A 25,991-nucleotide genomic window follows, 5' to 3' on the forward strand; every position below is an offset into this window, starting at 1 on the left:
TCCAATAAAGTATTCATTGAAAAATTCCACTAAGTCCTTTGCATCGGTCACTTTATTTCCATTTTTATCCATCAACGTCATTCTTCCACAATAATTTCTCCTTCTACTAGTCACATAGTGAAAAAATTCCTTAGAATTCTCTTTGAATCCCAGGGCCAATCTCTTCTCATTTTCCAGTTTTGCCTTCCTTACCATACTAGTCACTCTCCTAACCTGAATCACCTGTCTTATAATTCCACATACATTCCCTTCCCTTCTCTTTGATACTCCTGTATGTCTATTCATCCTCCAAGTCAAAACCACATGGTCACTCTCTCCAACTGGGGGGGGGTAGAGATGCCATCTCAGTTCCAATCAGCTCTTCTGATGCTATGACCAAATCTAAAATCTCTCAAACCTCGTGTTCCTTCTACTATATGTTGCCTAAAACATTTGTCCCTTAAGATTTCTAGAAATTCCATTCCCTTATTACTACATGCAGTTTCGTCTTCCTAATTTATACTGCTATAGTTGAAATCTCTCATAAAGATCATTCTTCTTGCACTTGCCAAGCTCATCTGCCTGAACATCTCCTGCTCTTCACCCTCTATGCTCACTAGCTTGTAGCAATACCCCACCAAATATCCTGTTCTGACCACTTCTACCTCATCCCATATACTTTCAAAATCACTGGTACCATTGCCCTTCAAATCCTCCACTCTGAGAGGACATAAGTCATCACTTATCATAAGCAGTACTCTACCACTGCATTTTTCCTTCCTATCCCGTCGGTCGAAACATGCTGTACTCCTGGTATTTCTATTCCTGTCAGTATATCATCTTTTGTCAACCACGTCAAAGAAACCTCAATAATCTTTGGACAGGCTGATGCTATCAGTATCACCAATTCATCTCATTTATTCCGGATACTCCTGGCATTAGTATAAAGAATCAAGTATTATCCCCTCCAGACTCCACTGGATTTAGCAATACCTGATGTATTTCCCCTTTCTCTTAAAGCACCTATTCCCACAAGAGGTCACTGCTGCTACCATCCACCTTAATTATTCTAGTTTTCCTGCATTGACACATTGACTCATTCAGAGAAAAGCATTCTCTCCAACTGCCTTCCTTCCTCATTCTTCCTTCCTTTCTCTGCATTATCATACCTGGGCAACACACACACACACACACACACACACACACACACACACACACACACACACACACACACACACAATCTTCCTTCTCTCAAGTCTTCTTCTATACCACCTCAAGCATGAGCCTTAGATCTCTTGTCCCCCAATGCACATTGCCTCTCAATGTCATTCGTGCCCACCATCACAATCATCTCATCAACACTTTCACCTCACTTAATTACTATAACCACACTTTCTATCATTCCTCCCTGCAAACAGTTCTCAGGCATTCTATCTTGAATTGAGACTCCATACATCACACCTCTTAAAAGTCTGTTTCTTCCATGCATAACTGCATCCCTCACTCTCTCTTGTAACATTTTTCTTTCATTGTTCTCCTACTTACATGTCATCTCTCTATCCCTCGTTACAGCACTCTCTCACATTTTTCTCATTCTTTCTCTTTTACTGGTTCTCCTATTTTGTCGTGTTCTATCATGCAAAGTGAATCAGAGATTCACTTTGCATGATAGAAGAGGACAAATTCATGCTTCTCAATTCATTCCTGAGACTTCTACTTCCTCTTTCAGTGCGTCTCTCTCTCTCTCTCTCTGCAAGCTACCTACTCTTGCACACCATTCATCCTCCCAATTAACACTATCTTCGAAAATCTCACAATGATTCAAACTTATCATACCCCTACTTCTATTTTATCATTTACATTCTGCTCGTTATCTTCTGCAAACCTTCATTACCACTCCAGAAATAAAACTTGGTCTGTAATACATGTTTTTGATACCCAACTATCAAATTCAATTGTAAACTCATCCATACATTTATTCTGATAACATCATCATCATCAAATTCCTGTCATGTACCCTCAAGGGGTGTATAGGATATGATAGTACCACATGAAAAAAATTACATCATTACTAACTTCCTATCTACAATTTTCCTCCAAATCAGTCTGTTACTTGTCAAGACTCCGACATTATCAGATCTTATATTTCTATCGTCTAAGCCACTTTGTACCGTATCAATCCACCTATATCTTGGTCTTCCTCTGGGTCGTTTTCCTGCCAACCTGGCAGAGAACACTTGTTTTGCTAATCTTTCTTTGCCCATTCTGTTTAAGTGACCATACCGCCTGAGATTAGCTCTGCTAACGCATTCCTGGATGTTGACAATGTCAAGTTCTTTCCTAATAGCCTTGTTTATAATACGATATTGCCATTGATGCCATCTGTTCATGCCTATAATCTTTCTCAGGACTCTCATATCTGCAGTCTCTAGTCTTTGGTCAAGTGTTTTACTTCTGACCCAGCTCTCAGATCCATAAGTTAAAACTGGTTTGAACACTGTCTTGTATACAGCTAATTTAGTGTTCTGACTAATTTCTTTCTTATTCCATATGAATTTATTCCATAGACTTCCCACCATACCAGCTTTGCTGATTCTGTTGTCTATTTCTATATTTAATTTACCATCTTCACTAAAAATCGTGCCTAAGTAGCTGAAATGTTTTACTTGTTCCACAGGTTCTCCATTCACAACACAGTTGACATTTTCAATGATTCTGCCTATTTTCATGGTCTTTGTCTTTTTATTGCTGACCTTCATTCCATATCTATTACAACAGTTATTCACTTTAGTCAGGGAATCTTGCAGACTTGCAGCGGATTTATTGATAAGTATAACATCATCTGCATAAAGCAAAGAGCTGACATTAACATCTCCAATTTTGATATCATGTTTAATACCACTTTCCTTCATAATGTGATCCATATAGATAATGAAAAACAGAGGGGACAATGTACATCCCTGTCTCACACCAGATTTAACATTAAACCATCTTCCTGTACTTCCTTCAATTCTAACTGCTGACTTACAACTCAAATAAAGACTAAGTATTGCTTGATATAATACCCCATTGACACCATATAACTGTAGCGTATTGAATAGCTTCTCTCTTGGCACCTTGTCACATGCCTTTTCCAAATCGACAAAACTTAAATACAGATCTTTATTATATTCCCATGCTTTCTCGACTATTTGTCATAAAGTGAAGATCTGATCCTGACAGCCTCTATTTGGCCTGAATCCAGCTTGTTCTTCACCCAGCTTTTCTTCCACAATTCTTCTCAATCATTTCTCAAGTATACTTGCATAGATCTTGCCAGGAACATTCAGTAGGGAAATACCTCTGTAATTCTCACATTCAGTTTTATTTCCCTTTTTATATATATAGGTACTATGAGAAGTCTACTCCAATCATCGGGAATTCGTCCCTCTGTCCAGGCTTTCTGAACTATGCAATGCAGCCACTGTAAGACTTTTATACCACCATACTTCAGCATTTCTGGTCGAATATCATCTACTCCTGCTGTCTTTCCACATTTTAAGCCTTTGATGGCTTTTTCTACTTCATGTATGGATATGTATTCCTGACTGCATGCCTGTCAGTGTTTTTTACCACTGTGCTGTCATCACTGCTTGTTTCATTTAGCAGTTTTTCAAAGTAATTACTACATACTTCAAGGATATCTTTTTCTCCCATTTTCATGTCACCTTTATCATCTCTAACTCCTTTTACAGCACTCTTTCCTCCATTCCTAAGCTTCTTCAACAACCTCCAGAATATTTTGTCACCTTCTTGATATTTATTTTCTATATTCTTGCCAAAGTCCTCCCATGACTTTTGTTTAGCTAGTTTTACACAGTGTTTAGCATTCTTGCATTTGTCTCTGTATTCTCTAAGAGTACAAGCTTACTTATTTGCCAGGAACTTTTGATATGTTTTCTTCTTTTTCTTCACTGCCTCTTTAACTTCCTGTGCCCACCATGGAGTTCTAATTTTTCTATCCTTGGAGACAACTTCACCACATGTCTCTCTAGCTGAATCAATCAGGGTTTTCTTCAAGGCTTGCCACTGAATCTCCAAGGTTTGATTCCTGTTCTCAAATTCTTTCATTTTTTCTTCAATAATCTTTGTGTATTTTAGTCTACAGTTCACATCTCAGAGGAGCTCAACTTTGTTTCGCTTTAAAACTTTCTTACATGTTATTCTTTTCAATATGAAATTCAATTTTATCCTGCTCAAGACTAAATAGTGATCACTTCCAATTTCAAATCCTCTGTACACTCTGGTGTCCTGCACCAGTGAGAAAACATCACTATCAACAATAACATAGTCAATGAGACTTTTCTTATTCCTTGCCTCTTCTCTCTGATAACATATAACATCTAATCTAGCTCTCATGCCCTCATTAAAATTAATATATTTTTGTTCTTCCTATTCCATTTTCTCTTATGCATCTTGATATCTCCAGACTTCCTGACAGCATCTGGCATCAGTGCCTGCTAAACAAATTACTCTTCCTTTGGTGTACCTGCCACCCTCTGTAACTGGGTGGTCAACTTTCTCTCTGCATGTCATCACAGATGGCTTCTTCTTCTCTGTTGAGCTTTGTCACTAATGCAGGAGTGCTTCAGGGCTCTATTCTATCACCTGCCCTCTATCTCCTATATATAAATGACTTATTCTAAGTCAAGCATAATACTATTCACAGATTTGTTGATGATAGTACATTCCATTCATTCTATTTGTTTGACAAACCATGCAGTGCTCAGATATTCCATGGTTCAAAATACAATCTACGATCAGTACCTTAAATGTCCATCTCTATACCATCCTTCAAATTAAAGATACCAAGAAATTATATAGTTGGCTTAATCCTTTATCCAAGTGTAAGCAAACAAAGTTTGTACTTGAAGTATTTTCAGGACTGGGGCAACTTGCATAAGGAAGCTAAGACTTCACATCATGAGACTTACACTTGGATAAAGGAGTATATAATTTCTTGGTATCTTTAATTTATAGTATAACTAAGTGAAAAAACTTCCAACAATATACCATCCTTTAATGGGACAAGGTCCATCCTTTAATGGAACCTAGTCACCTTCAATGCCACCAAATTCAGTCATGCCATTTTCTTTTGCAAAAAGGGGATAAGGGATCTCATCATATCTTATATATATATATATCATCAGTAATACAAAAATTACCAGAAAGGATCAGAGGTCTGAAACAAAAAAAAAACTAGGCATTCTTTTCTGCTAAAGATTCTATTTTTCACTCATCCAGCTACCAACTCTATACAAATCCCAAATCTGCCCACCCTTGGAATGCTGTTCACATCCCTAAAAATTTTGGATGCTGTCCAGAGCAGAGCAATTTGGCTCATAGATGATCCCTCCCTTACAGACTTGCTTCTACCTCTATCTCAGAGATGCAATGTTTCTGCTGTGTGTCTTTTCTACAGATCCTTGCATGGCATTGCTGCACTGAACTACCATGCCTCCACTTTTGCAGTTGTAGTGAAAAGGAATTCTGGGCTTGCTAAAACAAGGGTGACCAAACATCCCTTTTCAATACAACTGTCTGCTTCTGTTCTCTGATAAAGCTTCCCGCATGAAGTGTTCACAAATAACTACAACCCGCAACTCTTCAAGAAAAATGTCGATAAACTTCTTTCCCAACCCCCTGATTGTATCCTGCCCATGATATTGATATACTTAGAGGTTCTACTTCTTGTGTGTGTGTGTGTGTGTGTGTGTGTGTGTGTGTGTGTGTGTGTGTAGGAGCAATAAAAAAAAACTCCTGTACTTGATGCCATTCAACAAAAGTTTTAGCATCCAATTCTACCACTCTCACTCACCATCTTTCATAACCAAAGTCATTCTTCCACTGCCCACTAGTAAAAAATCTCTCTCTCTCTCTATGTTGGATTTTGTTTGCCTTGTATTGGTAGTTTCTTGTATATTTTAATATTTCCTTTGCCTGTAAAACACCTATACATATATAGCTGCAAATCAAAGAACAACAATCAAATCATCTTATTTTTTCTATTTTGGAGAGTATAAATCTATTATCATAATTCTACACTATTACATCTCCTTATATTGCAACATAATTTTGAAAACATTTCAAAAACATTTTGAAAACCCTTCATATTGTAATTTTTGGATAATGATTCATTCAACAACAATCATTAATTCTTCCCTTTCATCACTAATAAGAGAAGTTCATAAACAAGTATAAATGGACACTAAATTTATAAGCCAAACCACTGTCACTATTCCTGTATCCTATTATGAGAGTATGTTGCATTATCACATTTCACAAAATATCCACCTTGAAGACTTACACTCTGAGATGCCTCTTTATTTGTTTCAGTCTTTCTGAGAACTGTTAAATAATTAAAATAATACCTCATAATAGTTGTCACATTGCTGCAACTAAATTACTATAGTACAATTGGAAGAATGACAGTACGTTGCGCCCTTCGATTAGAAAAGGCCAATTCTCGTCGTGATGGGAGGAATCTTTATATGGACTTTTTCAATTGAAGGTGAGTTAGCCGATCTCATATGGAGGTAGCAGGGTGTTTTCTCGTAGTCTGTATGTATGTATGTATGTTTTTCATCCCACATACAGACAAATCGGCCCTTCAGAACACATGGAATTTATAGACGTTACACTAGTTGTAGTGGTGGTGGGTAGTAGATGGCATTGATGTAGATGATTGGTAATAGAGGTTCGATATAGTGAAGAGTGGAGATGAAGGGTCACACAGTAGATGTCCTCCTGCAATGAGTCTAAGAACTCCTTGGAGGTGTCACGAATAATAATAAATGACTGAAACAAATCCTTCCCCGAAAACCAATCACTGAAACTTACTGTCCTCCATAGAGATTTCTACCCCCTCCCCCAATGCTGTCAGAAACAACAATCTTTCTAGTTTGATTGGACATTAGATGTTCACTCATATGCAGCCAATTTCAACTATACACTCTTTCTTTCTTCAAACCATCCAACATTTCAAATCCCATTTTTTGGCACATCCTAGCTATGATATTATTTGTAATCATTATCCATTTCCTCAGTCATTTATAGTCAGTTCTCACCACGTGAACTGATAAGGATCAAAGGAATACCTTGTTATAACAGAAAGTTTACAGTAGAATTTCTTAAAAAAGCATTGCTGAATAGGACTTTTGGTAGAAAGTTTGATACTTTTCTATTAGGGAAGGAATTGATTATATAATGGTGTTTGCCATAGTAGGAGTGGCTGTACTGCCATACTTTAGCAATATCCTTATAACTTTTAACTCTCATGTTTTTCTGTCTCACAATCACTAAAATTTCTTAAATCCCATGCAATATCATGGGATTATACTTCTTTCCTATAATTCTCTTCTCCAAATAATTTTTCCTATATACAGCCTCAATGACCTTTTCCACCATTCTTAAAGAAAAAAAAATTCAAAAATTTTCAAAAAATTTGTCTAAACATTTCACAATCAATACTCTCTCCACATTCCCTGGCCTATAACAGCATTCTATTAGATATACCCTTCAAATGATCTCAACTTCACACCAAACGCCTTCAAAATCTTCACGAATAATAATAAATTATTCGTGAAGATTAAACTACTATTTTTCACTTTGATTCTTGAAAAATACTCTGCCTCCTCTCTTTTCATCATCCTATCCTTTTGGAAAATTCTATATCCAATCATTTCAGGTCCAGACAGCATATCATCCTCTGTCAACTAACTTTCACTTTCCAATTATCTTTGGGCATACTGATTCAATCAATGCTACAAACTCAGCCCTTTTATTTCTGATACTCTGTACATTAGTATACAAACATAACAATTCTCCACTCTTTAAGGCAATCCTATCAACACAATCTCTCTCTCTCTTTTTACTCTCTGCTATAGTGCACTTCTTTCTTCATCCTGACCATCCCATTTTCCCTGATCCCGACTCCTGATTTTCATTTATATTCTTATCATCCCCCACTGTTTTGCACAGAATCACTTTGCTCTGCTATAACATTTCCTCACATTTGTATCCATCCTCTTCCTGTCCTTCCACAACCTGCTTTTCAATCTCTCTCTCTGACTCTTAGTGGTACTAATTTTGTATGAACCCTTGTGTACTCTTATTAAACAACAACCATTCCAAATGACCAACACCAAACCCATTCAAATGCATTCCATACAGTCACAAATTGAACACTCTTTGCTTGACACAATTCAGCCATCTTGTCATGCAGTATCATTGCTCTCCTCCTCAGTTCACCACTATCTTATCTGGGCAACAAACTAACAGCTTTCCCAATGACACTATTATCCTTCACCTCCTGAAACTCCTTCAAAATTCCTTTCCACATTCTTTATTTTACCATCCAAGTCATTTATGCCCATCACTACTACTAATTCTAATGCCTGTTCTTTCTTTCCATGCAAAGCATCTGATATTCATTTCATTGTACCACCTGAAAAAGATGCCTTATGTACCTTATTCTTTACCCCACTTTAATGATTGAATCACCATATAAAACTATCCTATCATTCTTAGATACTTGCTTCTTGCTAATAACCTCCTTCTCATACATCAGTTAATCTTTTCTTTAAACCTTCAATTTCCTCCTTCTCCCCTCCTCCATTTTCATTATTAACTCTCGTCTAAGCTCTTACATGTCACTTCTATTATTACCTTCACAAGCACTTCCATTCATTATCCAATTATCCTAGTAACACTGTTCTCATTTTTGGAACATCATTTCTGGACCTTCCATCCTGCTGGTATATAATTCTTTGCTGCCACTGTTATTTTTGTAACATTACTAGCACTTTTAGGTTAATCAAGATAACAACTGAATGAACACTTTTTAAAACCACAATAACACAGTACAATGATTATATCAAGTCTGGCTATCACAAAAGCATTATTATACAATTATCTGCAATATAATTTAGGAAAAAAATACTTTTCAAATACATTGCTACTTCTCATCATGACACTAGTGCTGACATCTCATCTCATCATCACAAAATAATCTGTGTGTGAGAGGAATGTCTCTTTTATTTAATAACTATTTTTATTATTACATAAAAGAGAATAATAAAAGAGAAAAAGTTATTCTCTTTGAATCCACAAAGAGAATAACTGTTTCATTTTTCTAATCATAGAATCATGTGAGTATCTAAGAGATGTAGTAGTTTTCCTTCTTGCTGTTTCCCCTCTCTTTTTAATTTTTTCAGCATTTTCATGATTGCTGTTACAATAAAGGGACAATACGTAGCTTCCTACTAAGAGTAGGATGTAACTGTTCACCTTTCACTCTTCTAATATTTTCAATCTTTTCTTCTAAACTTATAGATTTACAAGGGTCATTTAGCAACATTTTCATTAGTAATTGCACTTCTATTCTTCTGACATGAAATGGTTCCAGTTTTTTTTATTATTTTTTTATTATTTTAAATTTATTAAAAAAGGTACAATGTTAAAATGTAGAGTAGACTTCATAATGTAGCACAGATATTATAAATGTGGTATAATACTAAGTTCACAAACTGAGCTTTAAAATAAATTCATAGCTAAATAAAGAGCCATTGCTGAATGCAGCATAGTAACTGAGGCACAATGATCAGTCTGTCCAATAGCACTATGCACTTTTTTTTTCTTTTTTTTTTTGTGGTAGTGACAGCTTGGAACAGAACTGTCAATTTTTGAGGAAAACTAAGAAAATTACTAGAAAATTATCAAAACAGCAGATATTCAAATTAATATAAATCAAACCATCAAGGACCTACTTTAATGAAGAAGCATATTGCGGATGTTACGACAGCAGTTTGCTCATGTAGTGAAAGATCAAATTTACATTCAGGACCAAAACTGAATTTTGTTGTAATATTTTATTATGATCCCTTATACTATTTTCATAAAAATCCTTGAGTTTTTGAAATGAGTAGCAAAATAAAATAACAGTCAAGCATATGGTGCTCTGCAACTGCCAGCTTTGGTGATAGAGAATATCTAGTTTCTTATCAACAATAATTAAAAATTAATGAAATTTCTTTTAATTTCATTTTAATTTTGAATTTTAAGATTAATGAAAATTTTTTAATTTAATATTACTGAAATTCCATTTACATTCAGGATTTCACTTTTTCCTTTATTTTATTTTACAAAACACTGCATCATTACATGCTACTCAAAGTTTCTAAATACTGTCATCACTTCTGTTAAGAAAATGAAATATAATTAAAATTCAAGCTAGCTAACTAAATTATTTATTTCCAGAACCAAGTTCTCTCAGATAAATGGATCACTAACCAGATGATATTGTATGAGGTCTTTGGTATTTCAGGAATGAATTGGTGTTTCTATCAAACTGTACAGTATCCTGTAAGTTGGGCCATGTTGCTGTACCACAAGGTGGTAGTGGTGATGACGGTGTGCTCGCAATGGAACTTCCATGTTCTGCTAAGCTGGAAAGCTAAAGAAATCACAAAGCAGTGGCATTTTAACAGTTAGAAATAGCAAAGAGCAAAAAACAGTTGCAGAAAATTCAAATTATTTATTCTATTTTTTCATTCCAATATTTTTATGTAAACACATATATAAAAAGTTACCAAACTATAATATACTAATACCATGAATGAATTGCAGGTTATGTTTGATGCTGTTGACACACTTTCCCTCGATGAGTCTTTAGACTCCCTAGAGGTGTCACATAATAATAATAATAAGAAGAAGAAGAACAAGAAGAAAGAAGACATTCATAGTTGAATAGTTCTTAATTTATTTTTATTTTTTGAAAATGAATCTGAAGAAGTCTTTTTCAAAGTGATTATAGTGAATAAAGTGAATCAATGAGTAATTTCTGTTAAGAAATTACACCATTTCTGAACAGAAACAATTACTTTTTAAAGAAGAGTTCAGGTGGGGACATAAAAATACAGAGGTAAATTTATAGGGGAAGAGATATCAGATTTATGCAGAACTGCAGAAGAAAATAATAGTTGGTAAAAAAGAGAAAAGCTAGAATTCTGAATGTTAGGAAGCCAAAAATGCAAAATATTCACGCAAAGAAGAAAAAACCAACCTTACTTTAAGAGAAATACTCTTGTCATGAGCAAGTTAGGAGTATCAATGAAAACAAGAATATATATATGTATAGGGAATTGTTTTTTTTTTAATCAGAAAATATATAAATATATTCAGATAAATATATAAAAAAATTTATTTATCAAAAAATATACGTCAAGTTAATTGGGATCATCTGTTTTTCCTCCACTGGAAAATAGTAAGAAGAATGACATTTAGAAGCTGGTGGCAGGTATTCTATATATTTTATCTGTTTAGTGTAGAACAAGGTGTATGAAAAAACACAGTCTAAAGAATAGCACAATATACATACAGGGATGAAGAAGTGGAGACAGAACCCGAAGTGAGTTCTGAGTAAAGGGTTTACAGAATGCTCCCTATGAGGGTAGAGTTGTGGGTTATAAAAACTGACTGAAAAATGGAAAAGAGAAGATATGAGACAAACATAAAAGCTAGTATAGGGAATGATAGGATTGATGCAGAAGAAATTTTTTCAATACATGACAAGAACAAAAAGAAAAGGGATCATTCCAGGAAACTGTGTAATAGTTTAGTCAGCAAGGGTATGATGACTAAATATTTTGCTTGGGGAGCAGTGAATGAGTGAAACAGGTAACCAAGAGTTAGAAATGTTCCAGAGTTAGTCAAGTAAATGAAGTGAATTGAATTCAGGAAGAAATATCACAGATATTGTGTGAATATTGGTCAGTGTAAGCCATCTGGACTTCATGGAGATACCTGTATACTACTACTAGTACAACTAGTAACAATAATTAGTCCAGAAGTTAAAAGATCAAATGACTTATCATCATGAAAACAACAGTCAGTGAGGAGACATGGCCGAATACATTGTAGGGATCTAGACCCTTCCTATTTTCGGTACAGCAGTAAAAAAGTTATGCAGACTAGATGCAAGATAGCACATAGGACCATACCTGATTGTAATGAATCAATAAAGCTTCCTAATCAGCTGGTGAAAAAATCTTGCTCCTATTTACTTTGCCAGTTCATCTTCATCTCTGGAAGGAGTCCAAGTATGGTGATATGCAGGGAGAACTGCCAATGCTACAGAGACAAGAGATTAGACTTTAAACTCTTAATGCATGTCCCTACTGTTTATTATCTCTGTTCTCTCTCTCTACAATGATGTACAGCTTAATCAAATACAGTTTTCCTGGGAATCACTAAAAAAATTTTAAACTTCAAGAAAAAAAACATAACAAGACAACAGAAATCTAACCAAAATCTCCATGAAAATTAATAACCCTTAAAAAAAAAAAAACATTTCCATATCCATTTTACCAATATTTGCAGCCTCAACAGCAATATAAATGAGGTTCTTCATTCATCCAAATCAGACATATTATTCCTAATGGTGTCCTTTCATAAAGTATTCAGAAACATGAGTACAAAAAACAAGTGGCTACTTGTACAGGAAGATATAAGTAGAAGAATAGAAACTATGCATGGAAGATGTATAAGGAGGATGTGAGCAATGTGGTGAGGAGCAGATTCTTTGCATAGAGAGTGGTTGGTTAGTGAAATGCACTGCCTGAGACTGTGACGAGTGCAGAAACTGAATAGATTTAATGAACAGTACGATGAACTTTTTGTGCGAGAGAGTTGACTTCTTACGATGAGTCTTTTGACTCCTTAAAGTCAGAAGACTCATCATATTGTTTCAGGAAACTGACAATGTAAACTAGATAATAACTAAAGATTTTCAAGTATTATTTCCTATATTTTGTCAAAGTTAAATTGGCATCTTCAGGGATTAATACACCAGTATAAAACATGTGCATGCAGGCACACTTCAGTAACAAAGATGGAAAAAGAGAGATACAGGATGACCTAAAGTTCTATAATTATGCCACCTATTGGCTTTGGTTTGGTGTTCTTGGATGTTGAACTGACTGTCTACAGATGTCTATGCAAGAGCAATTTGATACAACAATATTTAAACTATTCATATTTGGTCTAATCTGTTAAAACTAAGAACTTTTATTGTTAAAAGACCATAAGATTTAATGATTACAAATACAAAGAGCCAACAAGTTTCACTAGCCACTGTCTAGCATTTTCAAGGCTGTACTGGTGTGAAAACAAATGCATCAAGTTACATAAAAAGATACACTTTAGAGAGTGTATGTTTTCGGCGTTACATTTGATAATTCGTGTTTGATGGCGTGCATGCATTCGAATGCTTCAGTCAGAATCTGGTACATGACCACATGTTGTGTAGTTTTTCGCATAATGTAGTTCTGTTGAGCTGAGAGAATTGATGAGATATTTCCATATGTCTTTAAGAACAGCATCTTGATTTCTATTTAAATTATTGCCTGTGCGTAGCACCACTGCTGCTTCTTTGAAAGTTCTGTGTCTGTAGTCATTCTCGATGTAAGGCATAGAACTGTTTTTCCAATGTATAACGTGATTTGATGTTGAGAAATGATGAGCTAAACCAGATATGATGATTCTATTGTGATTGACATCCCCACATGTTCCTTCTGTCTTATTTCAAAACTTCTAGAGGTCTGTACAAGGTAAGAAAGGCAACACATGCATGGAATTTCATATACTCCAGGAAATTTGAAGAAAGGTACCTCATCTTTGGGTGATCTTAAGACTTGTCTGATCGTGGTAGTTGGTTTAAAAACTACTCTGATGTTATGAGCTTTTAACATTCTCGCCAATTTTATGGATACTGAATTAATATATGGAATGACAGCTGTGGACACATTTTGGGACTCCTTTCCCACATTGTTGGGAGTTGTCTTTAAAAAGCAATTTGTTTAAAATGTTAGAAGGGTATCCATTCAGAGATAGAGTGTTAGCAATTTGTAACAGTTCTCTCTGTACATCTCCTTCTTTCGAAATAGACCTTAAGGCTCTATAACAAAGCATATGAATGATGCTTTGTTTTTGTGATCTATGATGGTTAGACGAATAATGTATATATCTACTTATATCTGGGGTTTTTTTGTAAATGGACAGTTGGACATTGTTGTCTTATCTCCTCACCAGTATGTCAAGAAAGGGTAGTTCTTTGTTCTTCTCCAGTTCCATAGTGAATTTGATCTTATTATGTAGCGAGTTAATTTTATTAAGAAACACGAGCAGGTTTTCCATGGTATCCTTCCAGACGATGAACACGTCATCGACGGTTTAGGTGAAATGGTGGAAAAAATATCCTTTTCAAGTTTTTCCATAAATAGGTCTGCGCATGGTGGTGAGAGGGGGCTACCCATAGCTAGACCTTCCGATTGTTTGCATACTATGTTATTTACTTTGAAGAAATTTGATTTCAGGCAATGATGAAACAACTGGGTGATGTCCTGAGGGAAGAGATCTTTTAGAATGTTGACCACCTCTACAACCGGTACATTAGTGAATAAGGACAATACATCTAAACTAGCCATAATGTCCGTTTGTAATATTTTGATCCTTTTGATTTTTCCCACAAATTGTTGAGAGTTTTTAATGTAGGTGTGTGTTTGTCTAATTTTTCCTTTCATTAAATTTGCCAGATGCTTTGCTAGTAAGTATGTAGGTGAGGATCTTCCATCAACTATTGGACGAAGTGGTATGTTTTCTTTATGAATCTTCGGTGCCCCATAAAGGCATGGATTAATGGGGTGTAAGGATTTAAGTTGTTTTTTTAGTTCATCCGAGCAACCAGTCAAATTGCGGATAAAAGCTTTAGTCTCCAGATGATTACTCATGATGGGATTTTTATCTAAGACTTGGTAGGTGGAACTCTCTGCTAGTAACAAGTTAATCTTATTAAAGTAATCTTTTGAGTTGAGAATGACTGTTGAATTTTCTTTGTCCACTTTGGTTATTATAATGTCTTTGTTGTTACGTAAATTGCAGATTGCTTTCTTATCATTTGGAGTAGCATTAGGTATTGGTGGTTTTGTTGAGGCAAGAATAATCATACTATTAAATCTGAGAGTATTTGCTGTAGCCTCTGGAAGATGATAAAGACTTTTTTCTATCCCACATGTGAAATCCATTTTAAGAATAAAATTCGGGGTGATAGCAAAGTTAAAACCCTTTTTAAGGATTTCTGATTCATGATTAGAAAGCCTGTAATCTGATAAGTTGAAAATCACTTTGTTGTTAGGGAGACCATGGTGCGACTGGAATTTGTTCTTATACAGTACCTCAAATTTTATAATTTGTGTGATTTTACTCGCTCTGAAAGTTTTTTCGTAGCTATGATATAATAAGTGGTCTATGTTATTCCAAGTCATGTAGTCTAAACTGTTAGATATTTCATCAAACTGTTCTCTGCACTTCATGTCAATAATATTAAGCTGATACCTGGTATGTTGTATCCTTTCTCTGATTAATGCTAACTAAGTCTTGCAGTATATTCTTTTGGCTGTTGCAGATTGGATATGTCCTTTTACTACTAAGAACTTCGGGATGACAGCAAAATATCTAGATCTCTTCAGAAATGTAAGGTGATTTAGTAACTTAGCTGTTTTGCACTTGTCCTTTTCTAAGCACCGAACTTTATGTTTCATCTGTGAAGTTAAACTGTTCATATTTGGTCTAATGTGTTAAATGTGTTCCACTTACCAAGTCTTAGATAAAAATCCCATCATGAGTAATCATCTGGAGACTAACGCTTTTATCCGCAATATGATCAGGTGGTTGGATGAACTAAAAAAAAACAACTTAAATCCTTACACCCTATTAATCCATGCCTTCATGGGGGACCTACGTACTTACTAGCAAAGCATCTGGCAAATTTAATGAAAGGAAAAATTAGACAAACACACACCCACATTAAAATCTGTCAACAATTTGTGGAAAAAATCAAAAGGATCAAAATATCACAAACAGACATTATGGCTAGTTTAGATGTATTGTCCTTATTCACTAATGTACTGGTCGTAGAGGTGGTCAACATTCTAAAAGATCTCTTCCCTCAGGACATCACCCAGTTGTTTCATCATTGCCTGAAATCAAATTTCTTCAAAGTAAATAACATAGTATACAAACAATCGGAAAGTCTATCCATGGGTAAATCTCACCACCATGTGCAGACTTAGTTATGGAAAAACTTGAAAAGGATATTGTTTCCACCATTTCACCTAAACCGTCGATTTGATGGAGATATGTCGATGATGTGTTCATCATCTGGAAGGATACCATGGAAAACCTGCTCGTGTTTCTTAATAAAATCAACTCACTACATAATAAGATCAAATTCACTATGGAACTGGAGAAGAACAAAGAACTACCCTTTCTTGACACACTGGTGAGGAGATAAGACAACAATGTCCAACTGCCCATTTACAAGAAATCCACAGATATCAGTAGGTATCTACATTATTTGTCTAACCATCATAGATCACAAAAACACAGCATCATTCATATGCTTTGTAATAGAGCCTTAAGGTCTATTTCGAAAGATGGAGATGTACAGAGAGAACTGTTACAAATTGCTAACACTCTATCTCTGAATGGATACCCTTCTAACATTTTAAACAAATTGCTTTTTAAAGACAACTCCCAACAATGTGGGAAAGGAGTCCCAAAATGTGTCCACAGCTGTCATTCCATATATTAATTCAGTATCCATAAAATTGGCGAGAGTGTTAAAAGCTCATAACATCAGAGTAGTTTTTAAACCAACTACCATGATCAGACAAGTCTTAAGATCATCCAAAGATGAGGTACCTTTCTTCAAATTTCCTGGAGTATATGAAATTCCATGCATGTGTTGCCTTTCTTACCTTGTACAGACCTCTAGAAGTTTTGAAATAAGACAGAAGGAACATGTGGGGGATGTTAATCACAACAGAATCATCACATCTGGTTTAGCTCATCATTTCTCAACATCAAATCATATTATAGATTGGAAAAACAGTTCTACGCCTTACATCGAGAATGACTACAGACACAGAACTTTCAAAGAAGCAGCAGTGGTGCTACGCACAGGCAATAATTTAAATAGAAATCAAGGTGCTGTTCTTAAAGACATATGGAAATATCTCATCAATTCTCTCAGCTCAACAGAACTACATTATGCGAAAAACTACACAACATGTGGTCATGTATCGGATTCTGACTGAAGCATTCGAACGCATGCACGCCATCAAACACGAATTATCAAATGTAACGGCCTAGCAGTTACTAAAGTGTATGTTTTCATGTAACTTGATGCATTTGTTTTCACACCGGTACAGCCTTGAAAATGCTAGACAGTGGCTAGTGAAACTTGTTGGCTCTTTCTATTTGTAATCATTAAATCTTATGGTCTTTTAAAAATTAAAGTTCTTAGTTACAACAATATTTATTTAGGTTGGGATAGTTGGTAAGAGCTGCAGCAGATTCAAGGAAAAGCCTCTCAAATTTAAATTTGCTTCAGTGGCGTAAGGAAGCTTTTTTTCAATGGATGTTGTGTTGGGTATCCAGGTCATGGTCTGCTAATCCTGAGCAGCCATAGTGGTAGAAATGGATGTAATCCTGGTGCTCTGATATACGGATGCCTGTTTGGCCATAACATGAATACACTCCAGTGTTTGTAGCTGTCTTCAAGGGAGGAGATAAGAATTGCTAGCTTTCTGTGAAGTTTATAAGTGGTCACAAGATTGCGATTTTTTAAAATCTTGGCTGCCTTTTCTGAGATGCTGTGAATATAAGGGATGGTGATGGACTTACTATAATCTATATTTGGAAGGGAGGAGGGGATGGGTGGGTACATGGTGTTAGAATTCTTTTATTTGGCGAGAGGTGTAGCCATTGGCCAAAAAATTTATTTATTCTTATTTAGACAAACTCTGTGGTGAGTACACTGTTGTCTGAGCAAATTGATTTTTCCCAGTGGACTTTTTATAGTTATGTATTGTTGGGGGAGGGGAAAATGTGGTTGCTGATGGATGTATTTTTATCTATTTATGTGTAAGTTTTCTGTAGATGGTGAAGGTCAGGGATCCATTTGGTAGTCTTGTAACTAGGGTGTCTAGGAAGGACAGACTGTTGTTACTTTCTATTTCTGTTGTGAACTGGATGCTTGGAAGTTGGTTGTTCAAATAGAATAGGAAAGTATGAAAATTGTCCAGGTTATGTGGCCAAATTGCAAACGCATCCACTAATGTAGCCAAATGGTGGGTTTAAAGGGGGGGGGGAGAGTTGGGACATTCTTTTCAAATGTCTCCATGAAAAAGTAGCCAAGGGGAGAGAAAGAGGAGAGCCCATGGCTGTTACCTTGGCTCTTATCCAAGCTGAATTTCTTCCCAATATCTTGGCCTAGTTTCAATTCACAATGAACTCAGGCTATTTAGTTTTGCAAAGTAAATTCTACAAACAAATAGGGGGAACAGACATGGTCTCCTCCCCTCTTTCTCATCTATAACTCAAACTGACTTCCTTTCTCCAGTTCCACCAATCAAACAGGCTGGAATGCCAAGATATTTGCCACTAGCAAATATCTTGCTCAGTCCATGTGCTTACCAGAATAATTGCTAACCCTGACCATTCTGCCAACACTCTTGAGCTCTTCTTAACAGGCTTCCAAATACATTGTGAATGTCAGTTCTTCTTTTGGTAACTCAGACCATAACCCTGCCAAAGTTTGCTTTATTATGGAATGACCTTCACCAAGCCATTCTTCAGTCATGTGTCTTCTGGAAATTACAAGCGTGCCAATGACTTCTACTCCTTCTTTCCATGGTCCAGCTACAGCTTATGTTCTGCTAAAAACAAACCAAATAACAGAAATAATTCTAGAGTGACAGATATCAATCCCTCATTCCACCGAAAATTGCTGACCACTAACCAATTCATGGGTTCTGCAACAAGTGTTTTTTTTTTCCCAATTGCCATGGCAATTGAAGGGAGGGGGGAATCAGCATATTGTGAATAGTTTGAGACCAAAACTCCAGCGTCACACTCAGCCTACATTGCAGCTCACAACTACAAAAAAGATGACGAATGTAAATTTGATTTCAAAAGAAACAAACAAATGCTACAAACTTGTCGCTTGTGCAAATAGTGGACAAGGTTTTTGGTTCATTACCAAGTCCACCGGGCACAACTTTTGTCCAGTCATACTTCCATTCTTCTCACATCCAGATACTATTGTAATATCACCCATAGTCAAGACTGGCTTCAGCAAGGTAAAGTAACCCATACTTTACCAAGAACTGCTCACTTTATTTCACCCTAGTCTTGGGTCAGTAAGAAATCAGAAGAATCCTGAATAACATGAATATGAAAAAAAAAAAAAAAAAAAACATCTGGTCACTGTAGCAACCCATCTACTGTGCTAAAAATTTGTGCTCCAGAATTAACACATATAATGTCAATTTCAATTTTTCCTACTCAACTAACATCTAGCTTATAAGATGAAAACAAGATTACATCGATTACATTCGAAAAAAGAGGTTACAAAAGTACCAACTGGTGTGGCAATCTATTAAAAACATTTAGAAAATCCAAGTATGCCACTGTATGTGCATATCTCTTACCCAATACTGTCACCTTGTTATATTATGTAAATAAGATAGTAAAACATCACCTTCCTTGAACAAATGCATGCTGACAGTCTTTGAATACTGCTGTTATTAAGACATCGGTAATCTAGCTCTCACCAACATCTTAATCACAACTACAGATATACAGATTGGCCCACAACCGGTAGCCATAGCCTTATCATCACCTTTGTGAAGTGGGACAATTTACCTTCCTTCAACTTCTTTGGGACTTTGGCTATTGCAAGATTTCTTAAACATATAACATATGACAGTGAAGTGTTTAGAAGGAGGGCCATAATTGCCAATGACTTTATGCGTGGATTATGCATGGAGAGTGGTGTGGAATTTGTGGATGTGTGGAATGAGTTCGATGGGCGAAAGGACTTATATAAGATGGATGGGTTACATTTGAATGGAGTTGGTGTACGGAGGCTTGAAAAAGTGCTGATGAATGATGTGGAAGTAAATGTACAGACTCAGGGAAACTAGTTTTATTAAGGGGGGGGGGGGAGTGGATATGCAGACTTTAGGGAGGCAGTTGAGTGTATGAATGAGTATATTATGCCCCAGCGAGTATGAAGGACAACAAATCAGAATGGGATAGTTAGTATAAGGCATCAAAGTAGGGATGGGACAAATGGGCTTCTGCAATTCATGTACACTAATGCCAGGAGTATTAGGAACAAGAAGGAAGAGTTTTTGGCCTTGGTTGGCACTTCCAGACCACAGGTTGTTGGTATTAGTGAAACATGGCTGACAGAAGATGATAAAGCTAGTGGGATTGAATGCGACGGGTATAGCATGTTCAGGAGTGACAGGGTGAATAAAAAGGGGGGGGGAGTGTTATTGATGATAGCTGATGGGTTGCAGCCAAGGAGTATAGAAGATGAACTGCAGGATAGAGAAAAGAGCACATTTGAGGCTGTTTGGTGTGAGATAGAATCTAGCAGAACAAAATATACAATTGGGTGCTGCTATAGACCAGGTGATGGAATCGATGGTGGGGATAGTATGCATAGGAAAATAGAAGAAATGAGTGGAAGAAGGGTAATTATTATGGGTGATTTCAATTATGGTAACATTGACTGGAAAGAGGAGAGGGCACATGGGAGAAAGGAATTGGATTTTATGCAGTTATCAAGGGACAACTATCTGCGGCAGCATGTAGTGGAAAATACCAGGGGGCAGAGAGTGTTTGACCTAGTAATTGCAACTGAGAATGTGGCTGTAACGAACATGACCATGTTGCCACCAATTGGTGAGAGTGACCATAAGGTCATGACTTGGGAGGTGGCTAAAGGAGTGGAATTTACAATTAAGACAGGGTACATGTGGAATTACAAGGCTGGTAAGTATGACAAGCTTAGGTGTGTGCTTGGTTCAGTGCCATGGCATGTAAAACTGCAAGGGCTGGATGTTGATAGTGCATGGGAGGTGGTTAAGAAGTGTTTGCAGGAGGCAATGATTGACTGTATACCAAGAGTCCGAATAATAAATCAAGTAGGGGTTAAATGGATGAATAACACTATTAAGCTTGAGCTGCAAAAAAAGAAACAATTGTGGAGGGAATTTAAGGAGAAAGGTGACCAGAAGGCTCAGGACAGGATGGTAACAAGGGTGGTAAGAAAAGCAAAAGCGGATTACGAAAGAAAATTGGCCATGCAGGCTAAATAGAATCCCAAACAGTTTTTTCAATATGTTGCAAGTAAAAGGAAAAATGTTCATGTTAGAATGATCTTAAAAAATGCTGAGGGTAGGGAGGTAACCGAATCAGTCGATATAGTGGAATTACTGAGCGAGCACTTTGCAAGAGTATATCATCCAGATGGTGACATTGCAGGAATGGAAGAACCAACAGCTTATACTGGAATTGTGATGAATGAAGTAGAGGTAACTAGTCTATTACAGAACCTCAATGTCAATACATCTGTGGGATTGGATGGTATACCAGCTCATGTTGTACGTGAAGCGGCTAAAGAATTGTCAGTGCATTTGACCATTTTGTTTAATTTGAGCCTCGGGTCGGGGTCGGTCCCAAGGGGGTGGAAAGGGGGGAAAATAGTTCCGCTGCATAAAGGTGGTTCCAAGGCTGCTGTTGAAAATTACCGGCCAATCAGCATAACAGGAATCATTATCAAGGTCTTGGAGAAAATAGTCAAGAGGAAAATACAAGATTGGATAGAAGAAAATGGGATACTGTATTGGGGACAGCATGGTTTTGTGAAGGGTAGGTCATGCCTCAGTAACTTGCTCACGTATTATAACACAGTGAGGGCTGAACTGGATAAGGGTAATGGGTTTACAGTGATTCTACTGGACCTTGCTAAGACCTTTGACAGGATACCACATGGAATTCTAATCAGTAAATGGCAGCATACGGGGATGGATATAGGGTTGGTGAGATGGATAGGAGGGTGGTTGACAGAGAGATATCAGAGAGTGGTTTATTCAGGAGTAGAATCCACAAGACGGCCTGTGACTAGTGGCATGCCACAAGGATCTGTTCTTGGACCACTGCTGTTTAATTTGTTCATTAACGATATAGGAAAGGATCTGAGAGGAACAGTTCATTTGTTTGCGGATGATGCAAAGTTGGGTAGGGCAATAGTGAATGCAGATGACGTCAAAATTTTGCAAGATGATGTGGATAGATTGGAGGTCTGGGCTAAGGTGAACGGATGTAAATTTAATGTGGCAAAATGTAAGGTTATACATTTTGGGGTGAAAAGATTAGCAGCAGATTACTACATTGGTGGAACTGTACTCCAGGAAATTGATAAGGCACGAGATTTAGGAGTGTTGATGGATAAGGAGTTGACGTTTAGGGGGCACATTGCAAAAGTGGCCAAATCAGCTCATCAAATCACTTGGTTGCTGAAGAATACGTTGACAAGCAGAGACAAGCAGGTTATTGTTCCTCTGTATCGAGCCTTGATAAGACCTCATCTCAACTACTGTGCCCAGATTTGGTCACCTAGGTTCCTTCTTGATGGGGAGGAGGTGGAGAGGATCCAGAGGCGAGTGACCAAGATGATAGCAGGTCTGTGGAATGAACCTTATGAGAACAGGTTGAGGATTTGTGGGTTGCAAAAATTGGTTGATAGGCGGAGGAGGGGAGATATGATTGAGACATTCAAATTACTGAAGGGTTTCTATAAAATTAATTCAGAAGATATTTTTGAGAACAGGGCTGGTTGTGGGAGGATGAGGGGACATCCATGGAAACTGGGCAAAAGTGTGGTTAGTAAAGGTGTTAGAGCTGGGTTCTTTATTGTAGAGTGGTGAATGAGTGGAATGCGCTCCCAGAGTCTGTGGTGGATGATGTGACAGTGAATGAGTTTAAGGCGAGGTATGATAGATACTGTATGAATGTAGAATAGCCGTGATGAATATGATTTGGGGCCTCCCTCGATGAGTCTAATGACTCCCTGGAGTTGCCCGTAATAATAATAAGTCAGAGCTGAAGCTAACTCAATGGAATATTTACTTAAAATGTGATGACATGTCATCAAGTACTATTGCTTTATTGACATCAAGTTTACTTAACTCATATATCACTTGCTCACTCATCAGTAAGCCATCTTATCCCTTCATTTCTTCTACATTTGAGTTTCTCGTGATTTCATACTGATCAGGATGAAACACCCTAATGAATTGTTCACTAAATACCTCAAGTCTTTTGCAGAAGTTACCAATCTATCATTTTCATCTTATCATCATCTTGTCATAATCGATCTTCTTTTTACTTGCCACATATTAAAAAAAAAAAAAAAAAATCCCTAGGATTTTTCTTGGTCTGATTTGTTAGTTGCTGCTCATACTGTCTCTTGCTGAAGTTTTGATTCTTACCATTATTCATCTTTTGTTACCTCCGCGGTGCATTTTTCCAGATTTCATGCTTAATCTCTTCATTCATTGGGAGTGTTAGAATGCCACTTAGTGAAAGGCTGGCAAAAGATGCTGCTGAAAAAAAAAGATAAGTTTTTTTTTTTTTTTTTTGTAGTAAAGTAGCAATTTGGAAAGAGTATATAGAGGATTTGTACAAGAAAGATAATAATATTGAAAAATTTGAAAGAAGAGAATTTGTTGAGGAACCCATGATGATGAAAAGTGAAGTGATATCAGCAATGGAACAACTGACAAAAGGAAAAGCTCCTGGAGCCAATGAAGTGTCAGTGGAATTATTGAGAGCAGCTAGGGGATGAAGTAGGTAGTGAATATATTGACTGAAATTTGTCAACAGGTTTGGAAGAAAATATACTGGTCTAGAGATTGGAAAACATCAGTATTCATCCCAATTCAAAAAAAAAAAAAAAAAAAATCTCCCAGAGATTGTGAGAATTATAGTACCATTGCTTAATTTCATATGCAAGTAAAGTTATGCTGAAAGTGATCCGACAAAGACTGGAGGCATATGTGAATAGAGAAATGCCACAAGAATAGGCAGGCTTTAGGAGAGGTAGTGTAACTAGAGACCAGATAGCAAATATGAGATAGATTATGGAGAGAACAAGAGAATTTCAGAAGGAAGTATTTATCTCTTCTATTGACTATAAGAAAGCTTTTGATTGAGTGGATCATGACAGACTGTTGATTGTAATGAGATCAATAGTAATACCTGAGAATTTAATTCTTTAAGGGTGTAAGAGTATTGCATCTGGTTAAAAGAGCTATACATAATTAAGGTGACCACATTGCCTCCGACTGACAAAAATGACAATGCACCCTTGACTTGAGAGATTGTAAAACATGAGGAATATTCTCTCAAGAAGGGGTATATGTGGAACTACAAGGCAGGTGATTATGACAAACTGCAGAGGAAGCTTGAATCTGTGCCATGGGATGGATGTTAGTAGTGCATGGAGAAATAGGTAAGAGGCATCTAGAGGAAGCAACATTAAATTGTATAACTAAGGTAAGGAGGGTTAATCAGATAGGCGTTTGATGGATGAGTAATATATGAAGCATGAGCTGCAGAAGAAGAAAATGCTGTGGAGGGTGGGTGGTGATCAGCATGGTAAAGAAAGCAAAATCTGATTATGAAAAGAATTTAGCTAAGAAGGCCAAAAGAAATCCAAAAAAAGAGTTCTTTTGTTATGATGGTGACGAGGTGACAGAAGAAGATAAAATAGTTGAGTCACTTTGCAAGGGTACACATCCAAGTGAGGACACTGCCATAACATATGTGACAGAGACTGATGTGGAAACAGAGGTGGATCAATTTGAGGTTCTTAGGATATTGCAGAATCTTAATGTAAATACAGCTGTGGGATTGGATAGGATATCAGCTTATGTTTTGTGAGAATGTGCAAGGGAACCGGCGATGCCTCTGACTTAATTTAAGTCTCAGCTCTGTAGAGTTTCCAAGGGAGTGGAAATAGGACAAAATAATTCCCTTGCATTACTCTGTAGTGCAACTGAAAGAATGACAGTACATTTTGCCCTTCCTTTGAAAAAAGGTCTAAGTTCAATTTTTGTCATGATGAGAAGAATCTTTATATGGATTTTTCAAGTGAAGGTGAATTAGTCGATCTCATAAGGAGGTAGCAGCATTTTTTCTCTCGGAAACTCGGAGGGTTTCATCCCACATACAGACAAATCTGCCTTGAACACATGCAATTTAAAGACAACAAATAATGGTGGGCAATAGGTGGCATTGGTGTAGGTGATGATGATAGTGGCAGTTTGCTGTAGTTGGTGGATTAAGTGGTGAAGATGGAGAGATGTATAGTAGGTATCCTCACTAGATGAGTCTTTGGACTCCTTGGAGGTGTCACATAATAATAATAACGCGCAATTTTATCTATTAAACGAGGAAAAATTAATAACACTAGCAATTTTAATTTTGATCAAGAGAAATATATAAAAGCAATTTCAGCTGACGAACACTATAAATACCTAGGAATATTAGAAGCCAATGATATTCTCCACCTGAAAGTTAAACAACAGGCAGCATCAGAATACATTAAAAGAGTTAGAAATATTCTGAAAACAAAACTAAATGGATTAAACACAATTAGAGCAATGAATTCTTGAACTATACTAGTTATCCGATACACAGCTGGCATAACAGATTGGACAAAAGAAGACCTGGACAAACTGGACCGCAAAACTAGAAAAGTAATGACTATGCATCATGCATTACATCCACGAAGTGATGTTGACCAGTTGTACCTACCAAGGAGAATAAGAATAGGTGGACGGGGCTTGCTGCAAGTGAGACAGACTGTGGAAGAAGAAGAAATTAGTTTAAGAAGTTACATCGATAATAACTCCGAGTCAATGCTTCAAGCAATTACAAAAGAGGGCCTTCTAAAAGCAACAGGAAACAAATACGATTACAAAAAGGAACAACAAAATAACCGATATGTGCACTGGAAAAATAAACCCTTGCATGGCCAATTTCTTTGAGATGCT

The 25,991-nt window shown here is 36.6% G+C and overlaps 1 protein-coding gene across 1 annotated transcript in view; it reads right to left on the reverse strand.

The window, feature by feature from the left end:
• Positions 1-25,991, reverse strand: part of LOC150100909 (protein MTSS 1-like) — a 499,461-nt gene that overhangs the window by 158,682 nt on the left and 314,788 nt on the right. Inside the window, exon 11 of the mRNA XM_090401934.1 lies at positions 10,309-10,471. Coding sequence (XP_090258060.1) covers positions 10,309-10,471 — 163 coding nt within the window. The remainder of the gene's footprint in view (positions 1-10,308; positions 10,472-25,991) is intronic.

Source organism: Typopeltis vanoorti, chromosome 12 (assembly GCF_054136105.1).
Source record: "Typopeltis vanoorti isolate ZY-2024b chromosome 12, IOZ_Tvanoo_1.0, whole genome shotgun sequence".
Classification (NCBI taxonomy): Eukaryota; Metazoa; Arthropoda; class Arachnida; order Uropygi; family Thelyphonidae; genus Typopeltis; species Typopeltis vanoorti.